Source organism: Neoarius graeffei, chromosome 22 (genome assembly GCF_027579695.1).
Source record: "Neoarius graeffei isolate fNeoGra1 chromosome 22, fNeoGra1.pri, whole genome shotgun sequence".
Taxonomy (NCBI): Eukaryota; Metazoa; Chordata; class Actinopteri; order Siluriformes; family Ariidae; genus Neoarius; species Neoarius graeffei.
Window position 1 is genome coordinate 54013650 of NC_083590.1, and position 25147 is coordinate 54038796.

General features: G+C 42.3%; 1 protein-coding gene across 1 annotated transcript in view; it reads right to left on the reverse strand.

Moving 5' to 3' along the window:
• Window positions 1-2587: 2587 nt before the first annotated feature.
• The window catches only part of efna3a (ephrin-A3a), a 291952-nt gene continuing 269392 nt past the window's right edge, over window positions 2588-25147 (reverse strand). Inside the window, exons 2-5 of the mRNA XM_060904977.1 lie at window positions 15900-16201; window positions 9380-9445; window positions 6521-6592; window positions 2588-2706 (exon numbers count right to left, since the gene is read on the reverse strand). Coding sequence (XP_060760960.1) covers window positions 2588-2706; window positions 6521-6592; window positions 9380-9445; window positions 15900-16201 — 559 coding nt within the window. The remainder of the gene's footprint in view (window positions 2707-6520; window positions 6593-9379; window positions 9446-15899; window positions 16202-25147) is intronic.

The window sequence follows — 25147 nt, forward strand, 5'->3', positions numbered from 1 at the left end:
ATAAGAACCTTATCCCATCTGTGAAACATGGTGGTAGTAGTATCATGGTTTGGGCCTGTTTTGCTGCATCTGGGCCAGGATGGCTTTCCATCATTGATGGAACAATGAATTCTGAATTATAACAGCGAATTCTAAAGGAAAATGTCAGGACATCTGTCCATGAACTGAATCTCAAGAGAAGGTGGGTCATGCAGCAAGACAACGACCCTAAGCACACAAGTCGTTCTACCAAAGAATGGTTAAAGAAGAATAAAGTGAATGTTTTGGAATGGCCAAGTCAAAGCCCTGACCTTAATCCAATTGAAATGTTGTGGAAGGGGCCTGAAGCGAGCAGTTCATGTGAAGAAACCCACCAACATCCCAGAGTTGAAGCTGTTCTGTATGGAGGAACGGGCTAAAATTCCTCCAAGCCGGTGTGCAGGACTGATCAACAGTTACCGCAAATGTTTAGTTGCAGTTATTGCTACGCAAGGGGGTCACACCAGATACTGGAAGCAAAGGTTCATATACTTTTGCCATGCACAAATATGTAATATTGGATAATTTTCCTCAATAAATAAATGACCAGGTATAATATTTTTATCTCATTTCTTTAACTGGGTTCTCTTTATCTACTTTTAGGACTTGTGTGAAAATCTGATGTTGTTTTAGGTCATATTTATGCAGAAATATAGAAAATTCTAAAGGGTTCACAAACTTTCAAGCACCACTGGGTGTGTGTGTGTGTGTGTGTATAAAACACCAATCAGCCATAACATTAAAACCACTGACAGGTAATGGTAACATAACACTGATTATACAATGGTACCTTTCAACTCTTTTTGAAGTTGATGTGTTGGAAGCAGAAAAAATGGGAAAATGGGCAAGTGTAAGGATCTGCATGACTTTGACAAGGGCCAAATTATGGTGGCTTTGTGCTACAGTAGGATTGGACCATATGGGCTAGCCTTTGTGCCCCATGAGAATCACTGAGCCTTTGACACCCATGACCCTGCTGCTGGTTCACCAGTTTTCCTTCCTTGAGCCACTTTTGTTCTGTACTACCCACTGCATACCACGAACACCCCACAAGATGTGCCATTTTGGAGATGCTCAGACCCAGTCATCTAGCTATCATAATTTGGCCCTTGTCAAAGTCGCTCAGATCCTCACACTTGCCCATTTTTCCTGCTTCCAACACATAATCTTCAAGAACTGTTCTCTTACTGTGTAATATATCCCACCCCTTGATAGCTGCCATTGTCATGAGATAATCAATGTCATTGATGTTAATGATCATTTTAAGTAGCTGGCACATTCCTGTGCATGTCTGCTGGTGGAAAAAGACACACACATACTAAAATAATAATAATAATAATAATAATAATAATAAAGTACCTTTTAGGAGAAACATTGAATAAACAACCTTTCACAAAATTTCCATCAGTTCTCTTGTTGACTACAGCCTTTTTTTTTTTTTTTTTTAATTTTCAACCTAACAAATTTTTGGATCTTGCTTTCTGATCCACTGTATATCCATCCACATAACAACCATGAGAAATCAGTCGTGTTACACTCAACTAATAAATAAATACTGTAGATCAATAAATCAAGCACCAATAACACACAAAGCTATTACTAAATGCAAACTGTACAGTAAAGCATGTTTCCAAACTGCAATTCTTTCATATAAAATGGTGATCTGCAGTTCAACTCATGTCCTTTTACAAAATGGTTGCTATGCTAAACAGTGACACACCTTCTCAGGCACGGTATATTCGGTATATTATACAGGGTTATTTCCTGGATGGTAAAACATTACAGGAAATCGCCTGTCAAGGTGTTGATTTATTTATCAGTAAGTATCATTTGCTTCCCATTCATTGTCAAGATCTTGTGTGAAGTATAACAGAATGCAGACGTAGAGAATTTTGGTCACATGTGGGAACAGAACTGAACATTAGCTCTGGGTGCTGGACCAAGAGCAGTATGTCTGACTTTTGCCTTTAGCCTGAAAAGGTCAAGAATGTCATCATTACTGAAGTTAGTTAAGAATCTGATGACCATCTTCACACTGTTGTGCTGCTAATCAAATCTTTTAATTTTAGTAAATGCATTAGCAAGCTGTGTTCTTCCTGTTCCATTGTATTTGGAACACGTTTTGCTGAAAGCACTAAAAATGGTGACTAAGTCTTGTGCCTTGATCAGCCAGATGCAATCCTGTAGAGGATCTATTTGGTCTTTGTTAATTGATGCATCCAGACATTTCACAGTCGCAGTATGTTCTTGAGATAAGCTCACACTGTCCATCAATATCCATGATTGTATAAGAAGTGTGACATGCACAGAGCCTACTACAATCCTGATGTATAATTAGATGAGAAATGCTTCAATATTCCATTCAAGGTCTTCATCTTTTATATCTGAAGGAGAAGATACGAGGCGATGTGCCATCAGAAAGGCAAGTTCAGATATCAACATTCAGATATCCATCCAACCATCCATCTAGTTGAGTCCCAAAGGCCACTGTTTTGGTGTAACAGATCTACTGCTATATTTCCTTATTAGCGCTACTAGTAAGTTTGAGGTGTCACAAGGGACACAGTGGCTAAGAGATGAGAAGGCCACCCAGGAGTAACATCACAACAGTCATCAACAGTCGATCTCGAGAGGGACTACTGCCGCTGACGCTCTTCTCCAGTTTGGGGACGTTATGGTTAAACTCATCTATTCCAGTGAAAAAGGGAAAACAATCAATCAGAGATAACAGAACAACTCACAACACAAACAGATACATATTACATTCACATATCAGATGCATACGATTTTAAAAAACCTGTAAATTAAGATTATTTTTCATAGATCCTTTCAGCATAATTGTGTCCTTCAGAAAATCAGCAAGTCCTATTGAGAACTTATGATATTTATTTCTTCAGAGTTGAGGTACAGACCCACAGTAAGGATTTAATACAAAAATTGAGCACAGTGGACTTCAAACCTTAAACCTAACTATAGATTTAAGTGATAATCAGAGAGTTGGAGGAAAGGTGCATACATAGATTAGAGTTTACCTCAAACAGAGACACATTTCAGTTTCATGCTGTTTCACTTCCTGTACATTCTGAAATTGGACTTAATGCAAAAGTGAAGCAGTGATCAAGAGAAGCAGGAAGAGTTCAGACCAGTGTTATTGGGCAGGATTATGTCCAGCACCACTGTCTGATAGTTTGGTCCAACAACAATGTTACGCTGAGAGTTTTGGGCTGTATATTGTGGCGACCCATGTTGCTTTGCAGCAGGAGTCTTGGTGTTGATTGGTTGAGCTTGTTGATGGGGATCACCTGTGCCCAGTTAATCCCTGTCTATAAATTGGATCTTGGTTATAGCAAAGGAGGAGGAGGACACCATAATGCAAGAAAGAGGTGTATGGAGGAAGCTCATAGTGTCACCAACTGGAGTTGGATGACCTGGCAGGCAAATAAAATAAGAGCAATTCCAGTGTTATGGACGTGACACTTGAACTCAAAATGGCAACAAATGACCCAGTGCATGTTTTATTGTCTCCCAGTATTTAAACAGGTGTTGCATATTTTAAGGCTGTACCGTACTGGAGAAGTGATAGAACAAGAACAATTCCCATAGTACATCTAGGGCATGCCAGAAAATGCCAATAAAAGATGCGTTATGGATGTGACAGAAAAAGTATCACTTTTCTTGGGTGACTGTACATTTTTATCAAACTCTGTGAAATTGTAAACCTAATGTCGAAATGGAGATATCCATTTGATAGAGGGGTCCAAGGTGAATATTAAAAAAATCTTTGTTTAAAATATTTTGTATTTCATGCAGAGTTTCGGAAGGAAAAGTCAGCGTTATGGATGCGACGAAATTCCGTTATGGATGTGACGCGTCTGAAATAGACATGGCATATGTTTAGAAAATCAGCAATTTAACCACCATAACCCTTTGAAAAACTCTCTAAATATCAGCTAAAACTATCAAAGTTCTTAAATAATATTTAGGATGGCTATTGTTTTGCTGTTTTGTGGATTTTAGCATACATTTCTGTGGCTTGTGGCAATAATATAGAATTGTACATGATCAAAGTTGATTTTAGCTTGGGTTTTACATTATAAGAAAGAAAGACTGACAGTGACATATTAGGTTGGTTACAAATTGGTTCAACTTTTCACATCTGTAAAATACAGGCCTAGGTGAGATCTCTGGGAGTGGTTTTGATGTATTACATGTTGCTTTATTTTTGCATGGTGAGGTTGACATTTACATGGAATTGCCCATAAGAAGTAGGAAACTCAAGAAACCTGCTGGCTGGCACATTACAGAGGGGTTGCTGCTGCTGCAAAGAGAGACACCAAGGCTGTGTCCGAAATCACTCACTCACTCACTACTCCCTACTCACTATCTAGGGAATTCTATATAGAGGACTATATCGTGAGCTCATTGTTAAAATGTAAAAACGCTTTCGGACACTACTCCGCCATGCCGTTATTTACATCATTACTGTCTCACAATTAAAATGTGCCAGATCAGTCGGCTGGTGGGTTTTCAAAATAATAAATACAAGCATGTAGTTTTGTGATAAATCCATATTATTTCCCACATACAAAGTACTTTGTGTTTGTTGCATCTTTCAGTTCTTTTAAATCAAGGCTGAATCCTTTCTTTCTTCTTTGATGCTGCCTTTTATTAAATCAAATTTGAGGCTTTTGATTAATTCCTCATTCTGCACTGTAACTTTTATTCTTGTATTTTATCTGTCTTATTCTCATCATCTCATCTCATTATCTGTAGCTGCTTTATCCTGTCCTACAGGGCCGCAGGCAAGCTGGATCCTATCCCAGCTGACTACGGGCGAAAGGCGGGGTTCACCCTGGACAAGTCGCCAGGTCATCACAGGGCTGACACATAGACAACCATTCACATTCACACCTACGGTCAATTTAGAGTCACCAGTTAACCTAACCTGCATGTCTTTGGACTGTGGGGGAAACCGGAGCACCCGGAGGAAACCCACGCGGACACGGGGAGAACATGCAAACTCCGCACAGAAAGGCCCTCGCCGGCCACTGGGCTCGAACCCGGACCTTCTTGCTGTGAGGCAACATCGCTAACCACTACACCACCGTGCCGCCCCTGTCTTATTCTATTTTAGCTTATTTTCTATTCTCTTAGTATTTTTAATTGTACTTGAATGTCCGTTTATAATGTGTTTCTTCCTCCATCCATTCACCCCAACACACTTTTTTTTTCTTTCAGCGCGACCGCAATGCATGATGGGATATATTGCCTGGTTAGTGACCATCGGTTGTACCGGTACACTACTTTTCACGGTGCATTGTGGGATACTATGAGTCCACTATATAGAGTGTAATAATTCTCACTATACATTCGGACAGCACTACAAAATGGCAACCTCACTATATAGTCCACTAGATAGTGAGTAGTGAGTGATTTTGGACACAGGGCAAGACTGAATGAATGCAGGCCTAATTTAGAGACAGGGAATAACCGGGCCCAGGTGATCCCCATCAGCAAGCTCTATCCACCAACACCAAGACTCCTGCTGCAAAGCAACGTGGGTCTTCACAATATACATTAGAAAATATGGAATGCCGTTTGAGGCCAAAATTAACAAACATTAATATGACAATAATAATAATTAATTAATGGTATTGCCCCTTTGAAATCCACAATTTTTTTGTATAGAGGGCATGGGAGAAGACAGCATCTTAATCAAAGACAGTGGTTATCTCAAAGAGTGAATGTTTTATAAATAAAATAATGAACAACACTGAATTAAAGTGGGCCGTTAGCATAAGCTTGCTCGGCTTATTGTTTAAACTTTGGGCACTTTTTCTTTACAGGAGATCACAAAGAATTAACAAAAACATCTGCATTAATAATTTGACAAATCAAAGTAGTGATAAAAAGCCTACATCTTGCACACACATTATGATTTCATGCCCTTGATTTTTTTATGTTTATGTTTTTTAAGACGGGTCAATGCATATTAATTAACATGAGCACTCAGATTTATCATGTAAATGTGCCAGATTCGCCCACATAAGCTAATTTTCATCTGCAGTCTGGATTTAGTGCCCTTTTTTATGACACTGTAAATATCAGTTGTTTAAAATGAGGACGTCGTTTGTGTTTACATCAAGGTCAAATGATGGGGCGTAAGTAAGGAGGATAGAAAATATGCATGGCTTCGAGAGCATTATACAACCACTTTGAGGGTCGTACATGGATATGTAAAGGTAGTTTCCACTTTAGTTCCAAGCATAGTTAAAACACACGCACACACAAACACAAAAACCTCTACAGCGCTTTTGAGGCTCAGGGAAATTGTGGATCCTGTCTTTGTTGATCTTCAGTACCATGTGCAATCAGACACAGAGCTGCTCAATGCCATCCCAGAATTGCAGCATCATGTCACAGTGCACAGGAGGCAAGGAGCCTTTTAATGCAGACTCTGTGTGAAATTAAGGCGTGTGTGTGTGTGTGCTCTCACACTCACCGATGTTGTGCATTTTAGGTCTGGCTGTGTACTCAGGAGGGTTTTGCTCTGCATCATCACCTGCATATGAAACTGCAGAAGAATGAACACCAGCTGAAATGTCACCTCACCCAGTCCAGGTCAGTTTTGAAAATCAGCATATGATAAATGCAGGATTTCCAGCTCCAGCCCTTGGGACATGCAGCAGTGAGGTGTTTTGTTTTTTTTTTCCCTACACCAGGATCCCTGATTCTATTTTAACACTGACTTTAAAATTATTGAGCTTCCCCTGGAGAGAATGGCAGCACTGAGTGTCTAATGAGGTGGTAGAGGGATCCTGGACTCTCCTCATTAGACTCTCTTTCTCTCTCTCTCGGTGTCTGCCAGTTTATTTACAGGTCAACATTCCCCATTTTCTTTCTCAGGACACCAATTTTGTTCGAGGGTCGCCTCGGCCGCCGGCTTTCTCCCCAGAGGGTTACACCCCAGGCCTCGGGTCCCCTCGAGAGCAGAGGAGGAGGAGGCGCGCACCGCCGTGCTACCCATTAATGATCCTTCTGCAGGTTCACCTACGGAAATCTTGTTACGACTTTTACTTCCTCTAGATAGTCAAGTTTGATCGACTTCTCGGCGCTCCGCCAAGGCCCGCAAGGAACCCCGGTGGGGCCGATCCGAGGACCTCACTAAACCATCCGATCAGTAGTAGCAACAGGCGGTGTTATGACCCGCGCTTACTGGGAATTCCTCGTTCATGAGGAATAATTGCAATCACTAGTCCCAATCACGATTGGGGTTCAACGGATTACCCGCACCTCTCGGCATAGGGTAGGCACACGCTGGTCCGGCCATTGTGGCATGCGTGCAGCCCCGGACATCTAAGGACATCACAGACCTGTTATTGCTCCATATCGCGTGGCTGAACACCACTTGTCCCTCTAAGAAGTTTGGGATGCCAGCCGCGAGGGGCTGCGTAACTATTTAGTATGCCGGAATCTCGTTCGTTATTGGAATTAACCAGACAAATCACTCCACCAACTAAGCATGGCCATGCACCACCACCCACAGAATCAAGAAAGAGCTATCAATCTGTCAATCCTTTCCGTGTCCGGGCCAGGTGAGGTTTCCCGTGTTGAGTCAAATTAAGCCGCAGGCTCCACTCCTGGTGGTGCCCTTCTGTCAATTCTTTTACGTTTCAGCTTTGCAACCATACTCCCTCCAGAACCCAAAGACTCATGGTTTCCTGCACGCTGCCCGGCAGGTCATGGGAATAACGCCACCAGATCGCGGGTCGGCATGGTTTACGGTGGGAACTACAATGGTATCTGATCGTCTTCGAACCTCCGACTTTCGTTCTTGATTAATGAAAATATTCTTGGCAAATGCTTTCGCTTTCGACCGTCTTGTGCTGGTCCAAGAATTTCACCTCTAGCGGCACAATAAGAATGCCCCCGGCCGTCCCTCCCTCTTAATCATGGCCCAGGTTCTGAAAAACCCACAAAATAGAACTGGAGTCCTATTCCATTATTCCTAGCTCAGGTATTCAAGCAGCTTTGAACACTCTAATTTTTTTCAAAGTAAATGCTCTGGGCTCCGGCCCCCACCCCCTCCCCGGGGAGGGGGAGGGAAGTGGCTTTTGTGCCAGACACCCAGCCAAGGGCATCCGGGGGGCGCCGGGGAGGCAGGGTCTGGGACAGGCGGTGGCTCGCCTCGCAGAGGACCGCCAGCACACTCCCAAGATCCAAATACGAGCTTTTTAACTGCAGCAACTTTAATATATGCTATTGGAGCTGGAATTACCACGGCTGCTGGCACCAGACTTGCCCTTCAATGGGTCCTCGCCCATGGGTTTAGGATATGCTCATTCTGATTACAGGGCCTCAAAAGAGACCTGTATCATTATTTTTTGTCACTACCTCCCCGTGTCGGGAATGGGTAATTTGCGCGCCTGCTGCCTTCCTTGGATGTGGTAGCTGTTTCTCAGGCTCCCTCTCCGGAATCGAACCCTGATTCCCCATCACCCGTGGTCACCATGGTAGACGCCTATAGTACCATCAAAAGTTGATAGGGCACACATTCGAATGAGACTTCGCTGCTGTGGAGGGCGCACGATCGGCCCGAGATTATCTAGAATCACCAAAGTGGCTGGGGTAGGGGGAGCCCCGAGGACCCCCCCCGCACCTGCAGATGGGTTTTGGGTCTGATAAATGCACACATCCCCGGCACCCCCCCATGAGGGTCAGCGCTCGTTTTTATGTATTAGCTCTGGAATTACCACAGTTATTTGAGTAACGTGTGGCACGATCAAAGGAACCATAACTGATTTAATGAGCCATTTGCAGTTTCACTGTACCTTCCAGGTGCACTTAGACCTGCATGGCTTAATCTTTGAGACAAGCATATGTTACTGGCAGGATCAACCAGGTAGCGCCGCCGGATGACCGGGAACAGTCACCGTCCACCCCGCTTGGTCAGGGCCGGCATGACCTCACTTTCACGCACCTCTCTGTCCCTACCCTCCGTGGAGAAGGGATGGGGGGAAAGGACCACGGTGTAACCAGGAAGAGGCTGCGATTCTGACAGGCGGTGGCTCACGCGTGCAGCCCCCATCCCACCAGCTCTCTATCAGGGGAGCCCCAGGTGGTCGTTTGCAGAATATCTCAAACTAGTTTGGATTCTTAGCTTTGTGCTTGTGCAAAGGTAAAGGAGTGTCTCCAATCATTTTAATGGCAAGCATTCAAAGCATCGTGTGGAAAGTTTTTTTTTTAATATCATCTAGCAGTAATTCTGGAGTTAACCTGCATATTAATCATATCATGTTTATTAACCAACAACCATACGTGTACAGTATGTGTGTTTGTGTGTTAAAGCAATGGAACTCACGTGTCGAACAGCACACGAATACCCTCAGTCTGAGACAGCTGTGACCAATGTGATGGGTGGGTGTGGCTGCAAAATACACACACAATAGTACATCTTCTGTCACTTACTGAGTTACATTACATACACAGTCTGTTAAAACAGTCTAGCATCTTGGTAGTAACTCAGCATAGACATTAGGCTTTTAAAAGAGGGAATGTGGCAAGCAGACAAGGAGGAAAAAGATCCCAGGACATATAGACACAACAGTGTTCCATGTAATGCAGTAGTGGAGAGTGCCATCATAGACCTAGGGCTAATAGCGTAGGCCAGGGGTTTTCAAAGTGTGGGAGAGTCAGCACCCCCCCCCCCCCCCCCTACAATTTTTGTTGTTGCTATACTTAATGTTCCATTCCTATTTAAAAAAAATGGTTGTTGTACACATTTTTTTTTCTTTTACACATTTTAAACATCTGTGCTTTTTGAAAAATCTTTTTTTACACATTTAAAACATATGTGCTTTATTAAAACATCTGTTTTTACACATTTTAAAACATCTGTGCTTTTTAAAACCTCTTTTTTTTACACATTTTAAACATCTGTGCTTTTTAAAACCTCTTTTTTTTTTACACATTTTAAAACATCCATGCTTTTTTTTTTTAAACATCTTGTTTTACACATTTTAAACATCTCATAGCATCATTAGCTAGCACCTCTTGGCAGACAACACACTGTGGCAGTGGAACATCTTCAGATCCAGTCCATGAAAATCCAAACTTTAAATAATCGTGGTCATACTTCCTTCTTTTTTTGCTTGGCCCAGACTCTGTCTCCTCACTCACTGTAGCTTTAGGTACTAAAAGTCGATCCATTTTGTCTCTGGCAAAGGCTAGCTGAAGTTCGCTAAATGTCCGCAATAGTAACTTCTCATTCTCATGTCATTATCTCTAGCCGCTTTATCCTGTTCTACAGGGTCGCAGGCAAGCTGGAGCCTATCCCAGCTGACTACAGGCGAAAGGCGGGGTACACCCTGGACAAGTCGCCAGGTCATCACAGGGCTGACACACAGACAACCATTCACACTCACACCTACGCTCAATTTAGAGTCACCAGTTAACCTAACCTGCATGTCTTTGGACTGTGGGGGAAACCGGAGCACCCGGAGGAAACCCACGCGGACACGGGGAGAACATGCAAACTCCACACAGAAAGGCCCTCGCCGGCCACGGGGCTTGAACCCAGACCTTCTTGCTGTGAGGCGACAGCGCTAACCACTACACCACCGTGCCGCCCCCAGTAGTAACTTATTCTGGTTTATTTTTCCTCATGTTGCCCCCCCCCCCCCCCCGAAGAACTCTGGCGCCCCCTAGGGGAGGCACGCCCCACACTTTGAAAAGCCCTGGCGTAGGCTAATTGCATTTCAGTGATGCAGTCCAAGGACCACATGAGTCTAATACACATTTTGCTGTGTGTTAAGCTTCATAATATGGGTTCAAGAACACAACAAATAATTTGCTCAGAACACTGGGTCTTACAAAAAGTACATTACATTTAAGCAACATAACACTGATTATCCACATTACTCCACAATTCAGACAATCACAAACCAGTTGTATTTCCTGTAAGGGAGGTGACACATTAAAAAAATGATCATTCATTAAAATTTTAAATCTGACAGGTGCTGGATTCTGTTCCAGCATGAAAAGGTGATAGCAGACAAATATTTAAAATGTTGAAATGAAATAATAAAAGGGCATTAAAAACAAATGTAACCAAAATTACAGTGAGTTATTGAATTAGAATTTATTTTCTCAATGATGTTAGTGTGAGCAGAGACCAATGGAGTGAAGAAACAACAATGAGGTCTGTGTTTCAATACCCACGGTATTGAAACACAGACCTCATTGTTGTTTCTTCACTGTGATGAGACAGAGACTGATGTGGATGATGTTGATAATCAAAGTGAGAACTCAAACTACAACCCCGATTCCAAAAAAGTTGGGACAAAGTACAAATTGTAAATAAAAATGGAATGCAATAATTTACAAATGTCAAAAACTGATATTGTATTCACAATAGAACATAGACAACATATCAAATGGTGAAAGTGAGACATTTTGAAATTTCATGCCAAATATTGGCTCATTTGAAATTTCATGACAGCAACACATCTCAAAAAAGTTGGGACAGGGGCAATAAGAGGCTGGAAAAGTTAAAGGTACAAAAAAGGAACAGCTGGAGGACCAAATTGCAACTCATTAGGTCAATTGGCAATAGGTCATTAACATGACTGGGTATAAAAAGAGCATCTTGGAGTGGCAGCGGCTCTCAGAAGTAAAGATGGGAAGAGGATCACAAATCCCCCTAATTCTGCGCCGACAAATAGTGGAGCAATATCAGAAAGGAGGGAAGACCTTGCATTTTCCAACATGACAATGCCAAACCACATACTGCGTCAATTACAGCATCATGGCTGCGTAGAAGAAGGGTCCGGGTACTGAACTGGCCAGCCTGCAGTCCAGATCTTTCACCCATAGAAAACATTTCGCGCATCATAAAACGGAAGATACGACAAAAAAAGACCTAAGACAGTTGAGCAACTAGAATTCTACATTAGACAAGAATGGGTTAACATTCCTATCCCTAAACTTGAGCAACTTGTCTCCTCAGTCCCCAGACGTTTACAGACTGTTGTAAAGAGAAAAAGGGATGTCTCACAGTGGGAAACATGGCCTTGTCCCAACTTTGAGATGTGTTGTTGTCATGAAATTTAAAATCACCTAATTTTTCTCTTTAAATGATACATTTTCTCAGTTTAAACATTTGATATGTCATCTATGTTCTATTCTGAATAAAATATGGAATTTTGAAACTTCCACATCATTGCATTCCGTTTTTATTTACAATTTGTACTTTGTCCCAACTTTTTTGGAATCAGGGTTGTATTAATTTAACGCCAGACAATTTGATAATTAACCCCTGAATTAACAATATAGGGCGGCACGGTGGTGTAGTGGTTAGCGCTGTCGCCTCACAGCAAGAAGGTCCGGGTTCGAGCCCCGTGGCCGGCGAGGGCCTTTCTGTGTGGAGTTTGCATGTTCTCCCCGTGTCCGCGTGGGTTTCCTCCGGGTGCTCCGGTTTCCCCCACAGTCCAAAGACATGCAGGTTAGGTTAACTGGTGACTCTAAATTGACCGTAGGTGTGAATGTGAGTGTGAATGGTTGTGTGTCTATGTGTCAGCCCTGTGATGACCTGGCGACTTGTCCAGGGTGTACCCCGCCTTTCGCCCGTAGTCAGCTGGGATAGGCTCCAGCTTGCCTGCGACCCTGTAGAACAGGATAAAGCGGCTAGAGATAATGAGATGAGATGAGATCTATGTTCTATTCTGAATAAAATATGGAATTTTGAAACTTCCACATCATTGCATTCCGTTTTTATTTACAATTTGTACTTTGTCCCAACTTTTTTGGAATCGGGGTTGTATTAATTTAACGCCAGACAATTTGATAATTAACCCCTGAATTAACAATATAGGGCGGCACGGTGGTGTAGTGGTTAGCGCTGTCGCCTCACAGCAAGAAGGTCCGGGTTCGAGCCCCGTGGCCGGCGAGGGCCTTTCTGTGCGGAGTTTGCATGTTCTCCCCGTGTCCGCGTGGGTTTCCTCCGGGTGCTCCGGTTTCCCCCACAGTCCAAAGACATGCAGGTTACTCTACAACTACAACTGGTGACTCTAAATTGAGCGTAGGTGTGAATGTGAGTGTGAATGGTTGTCTGTGTCTATGTGTCAGCCCTGTGATGACCTGGCGACTTGTCCAGGGTGTACCCCGCCTTTTGCCCGTAGTCAGCTGGGATAGACTCCAGCTTGCCTGCGACCCTGTAGAAGGATAAAGCGGCTAGAGATAATGAATGAATGAATGAATGAATTAGAATGTTTTACTCCCTTTAGAGAAATCAAACGAAATGCATTAATTTACTCATCAAAATCTTCAACTTTTGTACTAAATCCTTTACCTACATGATTCTTCAAACAGATAATACCAGAAGCAATTGAACCTCTTCTAAAAATAATCAATTCTTCCCTTAGCACAGGCTATGTACCTAAATCCTTAACGAGCAGTTATCAGATCCCTCATTAAAAAACCTGACCTCGACCCCTGTCAGCTGTCCAATTATAGGCCAATATCATACCTCCCCCTTATCTCCAAGATCCTAGAAAAAGCTGTTACACAGCAGTTATGCTCATATTTACATCAGAATAACATCCATGAAATGTATCAGTCAGGATTTAGACCTCATCATAGCACAGAGACAGCTCTGGTTAAAGTAGTAAATGACCTACTACTGGCCTCTGATCAGGGCTGTGTCTCGCTGCTTGTTTTGTTTGACCTTAGTGCAGCATTTGACACCACTGATTATTCCATTCTTCTGGATAGACTAGAAAAGGTTGTAGGAGTTAAGGGAACGGCCGTCTCCTGGCTCAGCTTTTATTTAACCGATCGCTATCAGTATGTTGATGTAAATGGTGATTTTTCTAGACATACTGAGGTAAAGTTTGGTGTTCCACAAGGTTCTATCTTGGGCCCACTGCTTTTTTCTTTATATATGTTACCTCTGGGTGATATTATTTGTAAGCATGGTATTACTTTCCACTGTTATGCTGATGACACATAGTTGTATATTTCTGCAAACAGATGAGAGACACCAGCTTAATAGAATTGAGGAATGTGTAAAGGACATTAAACATTGGATGCTTATTAACTTCCTTCTGATTAACTCTGACAAGACAGAAGTAGTTGTCCTAGAACCACATGCAGCTAGAAGTAGGTTTTCTGATTACACAGTGACTCTGGATGGCCTTTGTTTCATCACGTGCAGCAGTAAAAGACCTCGGTGTGATCATTGACTCCAGTCTTTCATTTGAAACTCACATTGATAACATTATGAGCATAACCTTCTTCCATATCCAAAATATTGCCAAGATCAGAAATATATCATCACTACATGATGCATAAAAACTAGTTCATGCTTTCGCTACCTCTAGGTTGGATTATTGTAATGCCTTACTGTCTGGATATTCCAATAAGTGCATAAACAGGCTCCAGTTAGTTCAGAATGCAGCAGTAAGAGTTCTTACTAGAACTAGGAGATATGACCCCATCACCTCTGTCTTATCCACACTGCATTGGCTCCCAATCAAATTTCATATTGATTATAAAATACTACTATTGACCTTTTAAAGCATGGAATGGTCTTGCGCCACAGTACCTGAGTGAACTTCTGGTCCTTTATGACCTGCCATGCCTACTTAGATCAAAAGGTGCAGGCTATCTGTTGGTACCTCATATAGTGAAGGCTACATCAGGGTGTAGAGCCTTTTCTTACAAAGCCCCACAGTTATGGAACAGCCTTCCAAGTAGTGTTCGGGACTCAGACACAGTCTCAGAGTTTAAGTCTAGGCTGAAAACATATCTGTTTAGTCAATCCTTTTGTTAATAGTTTTTATTAGGTAAAGGAGTAAATCTGGAGGGTCCTCAGGCATAGAGTGTTTTGGTAAACTGGGATGTGTGGATGCTGTCACCCCCCACTCTCACTCGCTCACTCGGGTTTGTTGACGGTGTAGTGGCTGCTGCTTTATGTCCCAGGGCTCCCTCATGACTGTGTTACCTTCTGATTCTCCCCTTTTAGTTATGCTGTTGGTCTTGCTGGAGTCCCTGCTTGCATTCAGCACAAAATGTATACTGTTCTTCACCATTAGGTTACAATGGGCATACCTAACAACCTGTGTTTTCTCCCTCTCTCTCTCTCTCTCTCTCTCTCTCTCTCCCTCTCTGTCAAGTTACTTCCAATAATCTGACATTAGCGCAGGACTGTGCGGCCTGCCTGTATCCTCCTGCTACATCCATTGTAGAAGGCGAAGTATTCTGTCAGGTAAATGGTGTTAAGACAAACATAAGTGTAGGAAGGCTTATTTAACAGGCATGATTTATACAAATGCAAAACATGAGGCAAGCTGAGAGAGCCAAAATGAAACAAAAAAAAAAAAAAAACAGAAAGTGGAATCATAACACCAAATCGTTAAACAGAGTACTTAAACATGGCAAGAAACAAATGTGGCAATCAATACAATCATAATACTTGGCAAAGTGTTTGTGTTGACAGCATCCTTTTAAGTGATTGTGATTGATAAGTGACTCCAAATCAGCGACAGGTGTGTGCAATGATCAAATTGTCCCAAGGGTGCGTGCAATGTGCTCCTTATGTGTGGACGTGCGCAGCTTCTTGAGCTGCGCCAGGGTCAAGCATGAAGACGTGACACTCTGTGGTATATGTTTCTTGCAGAACCAAATGCAGTTCTTTATGTGTCACAACTTGGAAGGAAGTTGGTGCTATCAGCCATGTCACTTAATAAATAACTTTTAATATTTAATTAATAAATACTTACATTTGTAGAATCTAAAAAATACTTATAAAATTGTAGATAGTTATCAAGTGCTTACATAGCTACAGAGAAATGCAGTGGATTTTATTATCTAATAATGCTTACATATATAATAATACTCATGGCCCACGTTGAACTCATAGCCAAGCGAGAAGGCACTGTAGCGCTGAAACTTCTCCGAGAATTTGATTGGTGCGTGTGGTGCGTGTGGGCGGTTGCACTCCCAACGCTTGAAGCCCATGTGTGGGTCACAGGTGCGATAGCCACGGTAGTTAACCATGTAAAGTACATACTGCTCAGCCACACCACGCTCTAGCATCCCTCGCTGGCTTGTGCTGTAGTGCGGGCAGTAGATGTCCAGGTAGTCATTGACGTTGACCTGCACAGTGTAGCCCTCTCTCCGCAAACTGCATATGAACATATGAACACAGAAAGAGACAACAGGATATTTTTAAGGCAAGGCAGTATTCATTTAGCTAACAAGAACATCCTATCAGGCAGAGAGAGAAAAAAAAAACACTCCACAAAAACCTCTCTTATAGAAAAGTTCCATGGCAACAGGTGTTAAAGATAAAACATTGTTTTTTACTCATTTTTAAATAAAATCTGCGGAAATGTTTGGATTCACACACAACCACCTGGGTGTATAAATTTAGTTTACACAACTGTTATAAAATTAACATATCTGGACTGGAGCCGGTGTCAGATGTGGCACATAATACAGTAATAAACTGTTTCCAACTGTGTTGATGATATTTATTGTTGATCCACGGATTTATTTGTAATTTGTAATTCTAAGTAGTTTGATAACATTATGTAATTCTGGTGAGTGTTAAACTGCAGTCACACCGAATTTTCATTTTGTTCTTTTTAATGTGTTGTTAAAGTGGAGCACAATTCAGCTTATTACAGGAAGCACAGATGTCGTGCAGTGTTGTTGTCAAGACCACCTAAACCAAGACCATGACCAAGACCAGCGTGTATCGAGACCAAGACAAGACCAATACCGAACCAGAGCAAGTCTCACACTGCACAACAAACTTACTGTACAATGAAATGTGGAACATGCAAATTCTCAAATTGATTTGAAAGATCCACATTCCCATAGAGGTGGCACAGTGGTGTAGTGATTAGCACTGTCACCTCACAGCAAGAAGGTTCTGGGTTTGAGCCCAGCAGCCGACAGGAGCCTTTCTGTGCGGAGTTTGCACGTTCTCCCCGTGTCTGCGTGGGTTTCCTCCGGGTGCTCCGGTTTCCCCCACAGTCCAAAGACATGCAGGTTAGGCTAATTGGTGGGTCTCAATAGAGATCTTGCAGTCACGTGACCGGAAAGTACACAACCGCCATCGTGTCGGTCAAAAACACCGCTGAATATTGCTGCACTCGTGTACAGAATGGATCAATTTCAACCGACGGACTACACGGCTCATTTTTCTAATGAACAGATAACTAGATATATGTCTAAAATAAACGATCTACAGATTTGGACCCTTATGGCTTTCCGGATGGAATTTTCACGACCGGATTTTGAACTGCCAGCGGAATACCCGGACGTGTATGATTACCTCATCAACTTTCTCTCGCTGTTCAGTGGTGAAGCATTGCGTGCTTATAAATCTCTGGACAGTTTTCTTTACAGAAATTCAGGATTTGTCAGCGACTCAGATGTGGCATCTTGTAAACAAGAAAATGATCCTCACTGGATGGGTAAGTCACCTTAAGTATTGAGTATAGCACTGACCAGCCGATTATAGAATAAGGTAATTCCAAATCGTCCGTGTTGTTTACATGGATCTGGCGTTGGAGAGGTAGAGGCTTGAGTAGCTGTTTTCTGAGCTTAGTCAACAGGCCGGCTCTGCCTGTAGCCTCGCTTTTGCTTCGGCTCCCGGCGCCGCCTCCTTCGCTTTGCTTCCTATAACAATCCAGGGAGACCCCGCTGGTCTCGCAATCTGGTCTCGTCCAGAATGTTTTTTTTTTTCTCGTCCGGAATGTTGTGCATGCGATGGAAATCGCTACAAACTGTCATTTTCTGCTGGAAACCAATGTCCAGTAAGTCCATAAGGTTGTAGTGGATATTGAAGTCCGGTACAGACGAACAACACGGAAAAATACACACAAAAAACATAAAAAACGTGCACAGGTAGGGAGAGCTTGTAGCCGCAGCCGTTGTAGTAGAATTGTATATAGTAGGGTTTTCCAGAAGAAAAGGTAGAAGTAAAAGCAGAAGTAGAACCAGAAGTAGAAGTAGAAGGCGGAATATGGTGTTTGACCGACACGATGGCGTCTGTCACAATCTGGATCGGCTGTGACGTCACATGCAAGATCTCTATTGACCATAGGCGTGAATGTGAGTGTGAATGGTTGTTCGTCTCTATGTGTCAGCCCTGCGATGACCTGGCGACTTGTCCAGGGTGAACCCTGGAGCCTGTGATCCTACACAAGATAAGCAGTTACAGATAATGAATGGATGGACATTCTCATAGAAACACCCACATATCAACAAACACTAAGAGCTAAAATCAACTTAACCATCTTTATTCAACACTCCTTTCTCATGTTTCACCATCCACCTAACATTTTTTTATTTGTTTATTTTTTGGTTTTGAAATAAAATCGCAAATCCTCTCTGTCTGAGATCGAGTAAAAATGCAGTCAATTCTGAGATGAGACCGAGACGTTCAAAAACTGGTATCGAGACCAAGACCAATCTCAAGTACTATACCACTAATGTCTTGTGATTTTGGGAAGAATTTAGAGACAACGGTCACGTCAACTCATGCCCCGAACTCCACTTCCCAGAATGTGCAGCGGTCTTTCAACATCGCCACTGCACTTCGCACTGAATCTCTGGAATATTGAGTCAACACTCACCTGGTTCTCCTTACCTCCACATCCCCAACTGCTATAAATATACTATATGCACACACACTCATTGCAAAGTATTGGTCAGTACACTCGTGTCCATTCACACCAAGCGTTCAATGTGCATGACTGTTGTTCTGGACTTTGACCTATGGTTTGTATTTTGTATTTTGTTTATTGTCTCTGCCTACCCTTGCCTGTCTGTACATTGTATTATCACTGCTTGTTTACAGTTTATGATATCGCCTCAGAGTTTGGATTTGTTTATCTGCCAGCTGTCATTACAAGCTCGTCTGCATTTCATCCTGTTGTCACCTGCGATTGTGACAATAACATCAACTACCTACAAGCATTTTTTGATGCAGATGTGTAATGAACAACAGTAAACTAAACTGCTCACTCACTATCAGCTGTAAAAAAAAAAAAAGCTGTAGGGTGATCAATGCACAGTTTCTCCACACAATCAGGTACAGTGGTGCTTGAAAGTTTGTGAACCCTTTAGAATTTTCTATATTTCTGCATAAATATGACCTAAAACATCATCAGATTTTCACACAAGTCCTAAAAGTAGATAAAGAGAACCCAGTTAAACACACGAGACAAAAATATTACACTTGGTCATTTATTTATTGATGAAAATGATCCAATATTATATATCTGTGAGTGGCAAAAGTATGTGAACCTTTGCTTTCAGTATCTGGTGTGACCCCCTTGTGCAGCAATAACTGCAACTAAACGTTTGCGGTAACTGTTGATCAGTCCTGCACACCGGCTTGGAGGAATTTTAGCCCGTTCCTCCGTACAGAACAGCTTCAACTCTGGGATGTTGGTGGGTTTCCTCACATGAACTGCTCGCTTCAGGTCCTTCCACAACATTTCCATTGGATTAAGGTCAGGACTTTGACTTGACCATTCCAAAACATCAATTTTATTCTTCTTTAACCATTCTTTGGTAGAATGACTTGTGTGCTTAGGGTCGTTGTCTTGCTGCATGACCCACCTTCTCTTGAGATTCAGTTCATGGACAGATGTCCTGACATTTTCCTTTAAAATTTGCTGGTATAATTCAGAATTCATTGTTCCATCAATGATGGTAAGCCGTCCTGGCCCAGATGCAGCAAAACAGGCCCAAACCATGATACTACCACCACCATGTTTCACAGATGGGATAAGGTTCTTATGCTGGAATGCAGTGTTTTCCTTTCTCCAAATATAACGCTTCTCATTTAAACCAAAAAGTTCTATTTTGGTCTCATCTATCCGCAAAACATTTTTCCAATAGCCTTCTGGCTTGTCCATGTGATCTTTAGCAAACCACAGATAAGCAGCAATGTTCTTTTTGGAGAGCAGTGGCTTTCTCCTTACAACCCTGCCATGCACACCATTGTTGTTTAGTGTTCTCCTGATGGTGGACTCATGAACATTAATATTAGCCAATGTGAGAGAGGCCTTCAGTTGCTCAGAAGTTACCCTGAGGTCCTTTGTGACCTCGCTGACTATTACACACCTTGCTCTCGGAGTGATCTTTGTTGGTTGACCACCCCTGGGGAGGGTAACAATGGTCTTGAATTTCCTCCATTTGTACACAATCTGCCTGACTGTGGATTGGTGGAGTCCAAACTCTTTAGAGATGGTTTTGTAACCTTTTCCAGCCTGATGAGCATCAACAACGCTTTTTCTGAGGTCCTCAGAAATCTCCTTTGTTTGTGTCATGATACACTTCCACAAACATGTGTTGTGAAGATCAGACTTTGATAGATCCCTGTTCTTTAAATAAAACAGGGTGCCCACTCACACCTGATTGTCATCCTATTGATTGAAAACACCTGACTCTAATTTCACCTTCAAATTAACTGCTAATCCTAGAGGTTCACATACTTTTGCCACTCACAGATATGTAATATTGGATCATTTTCCTCAATAAATAAATGACCAAGTGTAATATTTTGTCTCATTTGTTTAACTGGGTTCTCTTTATCTACTTTTAGGACTTGTGTGAAAATCTGATGATGTTTTAGGTCATATTTATGCAGAAATATAGAAAATTCTAAAGGGTTCACAAACTTTCAAGCACCACTGTATTCTTAAACAAAAAGTTTCAACTGCTAAACTGAGATGTTGATGAAGGTAATGAGCAGGTCCTTGTTGAGGTTTACTTTTTTGAGTGACCTCAGAAAATAGAGCCACTGCTGTGTCTTCTTTACTTGTGCTGTGTTGACAGAGAGGGCAAAGCTGAGAGAGAGAGAGAGAGAGAGAGAGAGAGAGAGACACCTTGGCTTTTAAACCATCTTTAAATTACTTCATTGTTCCATTTGTGTTCTTATCTACTGAAAGTAAAACAATAAAAAATATAGAAGAAAAAGTGCATTTGTAAACATTCTTTACTACAACTCATCAAATCCATTACATAAGGACCTTTATAAAAAAAATTGTCTCACACACACACACACACACACACACACACACACACACACACACACACACACACATAATTAAAAATTAAATTAAAAAACTAAAAAGTTAAAAATTAAGCGCCAGTGAGCCATCCCCTTCGAGTGAACATAAAACCTGTCTAATACCCCACAAATCTATAAAAGTGCCCAGGTTGTTGGTCAGTCTGTAAAAAGCATGTTATACTCTGAGACGAGCTGTAACTAACCCTTTCAAGCTCTGCACCACATCAGTCCAACCTTGGCCTGCATCTGTTTTTTTTTTCTGGTCTTCCATCTTGCTAATTTTGCAGTTCCAAGTAGAAAGTAAATTAAGACCAGAGTCTGTCTTTTTTTTATTGTATATTTTGGCCCAAAGATAAACAAAGGAATAGAACATTTCTTCCCCAAATTTTCCACCCACTCTTTCAGTACCCTAACCAGTCCCACTAGGTGAGGACAAAGAGACACTAAATGTTCTAAAGTTTCTTGTTGGTTACAAAAGGGACATCCCTCCCCAGTGCTTGGATCCAGGTGAGCCCTGTGTCTGCTTGTAGCTATTGCTCTGTGGATAATCCTCTACTGGATGTCAGCCATCCTGTTTTTCAACAGGCAGCTTGTATAAAATCCGCCAGCAGCCTTTAAGGGTGCAGTCTGAAGTAAAAAAACCTGGGTCCACCTTGACTCCCTGACTTCGGCCATAGAACGAAAGTTCAGTATCTTCACGCAGCTGTGATAGAGCTGCTTCTTCCTGCAAGAGTTGAAGTTGCCAAGCACTGGTGTTTTCAGGGACAAAAGCAGCCCACTCTCCTCTCGCCACTCCTCAATAGCAGGCCTGACGCTTAGTGGGGGAAAGATGTATTCCTGAGCCTCATGCTATTGGTCAATTAGGGTATGGTTTTGGGTGTATACCCTCAGCAGTACAGTCAGAGACTCCCAGACCTCCTCCACTATCCTCCTCAGCACCCTGGAAGACCTGATGTTAATGACTCTACCAAGGCTTTCCGGAGATGTTCTTATACAGTAAGATGGCCAAGTTTAACAACGCCAGCCTCGACAAACTTGACTCTTAATGATGTGGAGGAAAGTGTGGTAGATGTGAAGAAGTCATTGTGGAACAGTGGCTCTTCAAAGATCCACGTTCTAGGTCTGAGGTCAGCGGTCCTTGTGATCTTGAACGTCCTCCATGCTTCAAGGACTGAGTTATAGAAAAGTGTTATTCTGGTCAGGTCAACTTCAGAGGATCTTAGGAGAAACAGCTGTTTGCCCAGTCCCAGCCAGCCTTCCTTAGAAGCAGCTGAGCAGAGGTCAGCCAGCAATAGCCAGAGCCATATAGTAGCCTCCATGCCATCTGCAGTCTGAAGGCAGCGATTCTTGATAGGATGTCCATAAGATCATGTCCTCCCTCTGATACAGGAAGACAGAGAACCAGTGCCTTCAGCCAGTGTTGACCCAACCAGAAGAAGTTCACCAAGAGCCATTGTACATCCTTCACAAGGCCTGGTGGTGGCACTAAGACGATCAGTCTATGCCAAAGAGAGGAGGCGATCAGGACAGTTGGGGAAGCAACCAGTTCCACTTAGACAACTTGGCATCCACTTTTTCCAGCACTCCCTCCCAGTTCTTCTTTTGGATGTCCTCAAACCCTAGGTACACTCCTAGAACTTTGATCCCTCTTTTCCCCCACTTTAGGTTCCCAGGAAGATCAGGGATGTATCTTATGATCCACTGACCTACCAAGCAGGCTTCACATTTGTCCCAGTTTACTTTAGTGGAGGAAGCCTTTTTCATACACTGCTAGGCTTTATTTGAGTTCCTGGGTATATATCTGATTGATTCTGCTATCCTCAGTTCATATCAAGCCTTGTTTCTTCTGACTGAGTCTCATTTTTCTGACCTTTGCGTCCCTCTTTCACGTTTACTTTCTTGTTTTCTCTGTTTGTCATTCGCCGGACCATTGCTAGTCCCTCGACTCTGATTCTCGTTTCACGTTTTGGCTTGTTCACTGTTTGCTCTACACTCCTCTTCTGCGCATACGTCCAAAAGTGCCTGCACTGCACTGCAAAACCCGATAAGGTCACTGAGCTCAAAAATTTTATTGAAACCGATTACGTAAAAATTTTTGAGGTAAGTAACTTAAATTTTTAAAGGTAAGATTTCTTAAAAATTACAATTGAGTGTAACTATAGTGTAATTTTTAAGAAATATTACCTTAAAAAATTTAAGTTACTTACCTCAAAAATTTTTACATAATCGGTTTCAATAAAATTTTTGAGCTCAGTGACCTTATCGGGTTTTACAGTGTGTGACACTCCATTAAAACTAAATGATGGTCTGTAAAAGCAACAGGAGAGATTTGACAGTCAATAACTCTTGAGGTAAAAGTAGCAGAAATATAAAATTTGTCCAAACTTGCTGCACTGACTCTGCCATCAGATAGCTTGACCCAAATGTATTGTCAGACTGAAGGGTGCTTCATCCTCCACACATCAACCAGATCAGCTGGTTAAAACATTAGATAAAATGGAAGAGGACTGAATGTCTAAGGCCAAGTTTACATTAGACCGTATCTGTCTCGTTTTCTTCGCGGATGCACTGTCCGTTTACATTAAAACGCCTGGAAACGCCGGGAAATGGGAATCCGCCAGGGTCCACGTATTCAATCCAGATCGTGTCTGGTCCGGTGCTGTGTAAACATTGAGAATACGCGGATATGCGGATACGCTGCGCTGAGCTCTAGCTGGCGTCGTCATTGGACAACGTCACTGTGATATCCACCTTCCTGATTCACTGGCGTTGGTCATGTGACACGACTGCTGAAAAACGGCGCGGACTTCCGCCTTGTATCACCTTTCATTAAAGAGTATAAAAGTATGAAAATACTGCAAATACTGATCCAAATACTGCCCATTGTGTAGTTATGATTGTTTTTGGGCTTGCCATCCTTCCACTTGCAAGTGGTAAGTGATGCGCATACCCGATATGCACTGGGATCACACACACAGCGGCTCAGTCCCGAATCACTGCTCGTGCACTTCACTCGCGCGCTCTGTGAGCTGCGCAGGGCCGGAGTGCGCACCCTCCAGAGGGCACTCGCTGTTCAGGGCGGAGTGATTTGGAGCGCAGGATGCCTGCGGAGTCGAGCGTATCCGTGTATTGGCGTTGCTGTGTGCACGCGAATCGTGTATTGGCGTTGCTGTGTGCACGCTAATCGTTTTAAAAACGTTAATCTGATGATCCGCTGATACGGTCTAATGTAAACCCCACCTAAAGTAAAATCTGTGCAACAGTTCCAGTCACCCCCCCAAAAAAAAACACACTCCCCTGGATCATTACTATTTAATTTTTCCTTCAAGTTAAACACCCCTTCACACTCAGAACCTTGGTTTGGTGCATAAACATTAATAAAGATAAAGGTTGAAATACAGGATTTTACCATAAGAACTCTGCCTTTCATTAACTCTGTACTTGACATGATGTTTATATCTTTAAAAAAAAAAGGAGAAAATAAAATGGCAACCCCTGCACTAAAATTTGTCCCATGGGTAAGAACATACTGCCCTTCCCACCCCAGACCCCAGTTCACTTCATTTAAATCATCACTATGTTTTCTGTAGTAAAATGATACCTAGTCTTTTTTTGCCTGATTACTTCAGTTAATAATGCTCTTTTCTGTGCATCTCTTCCCCCATTTATATTTAAAGAGGCTATTCTTAAACCTTGCATGTAAGGAGATGAGAGACCAAGCAGTAAAGAACCAGCAGAGATGAAACACCCAGTGTTGTAGACTCATTGGAAACTTTTTTTTATTTTATGAGCCTCATTTTCTTAACCATTCTACTTTTGGATTCTTTTAGACCTTTCCTCAGACCAGTGAAATGTTCCTTTAAATGATAACGTTTCTTTCCATCCAATAAGTCTGTATCAACTGCTCTTTGAAGAGTGACTTAAACTTTTCAACATCATGAAAATAATCTTTAACATTTACTTTTTTACCAAAGGTCTCATCCAGAAAGCTACTGATCTCTTCTAGTGAGTACAGTTCCTCACTCTGAGAAATGC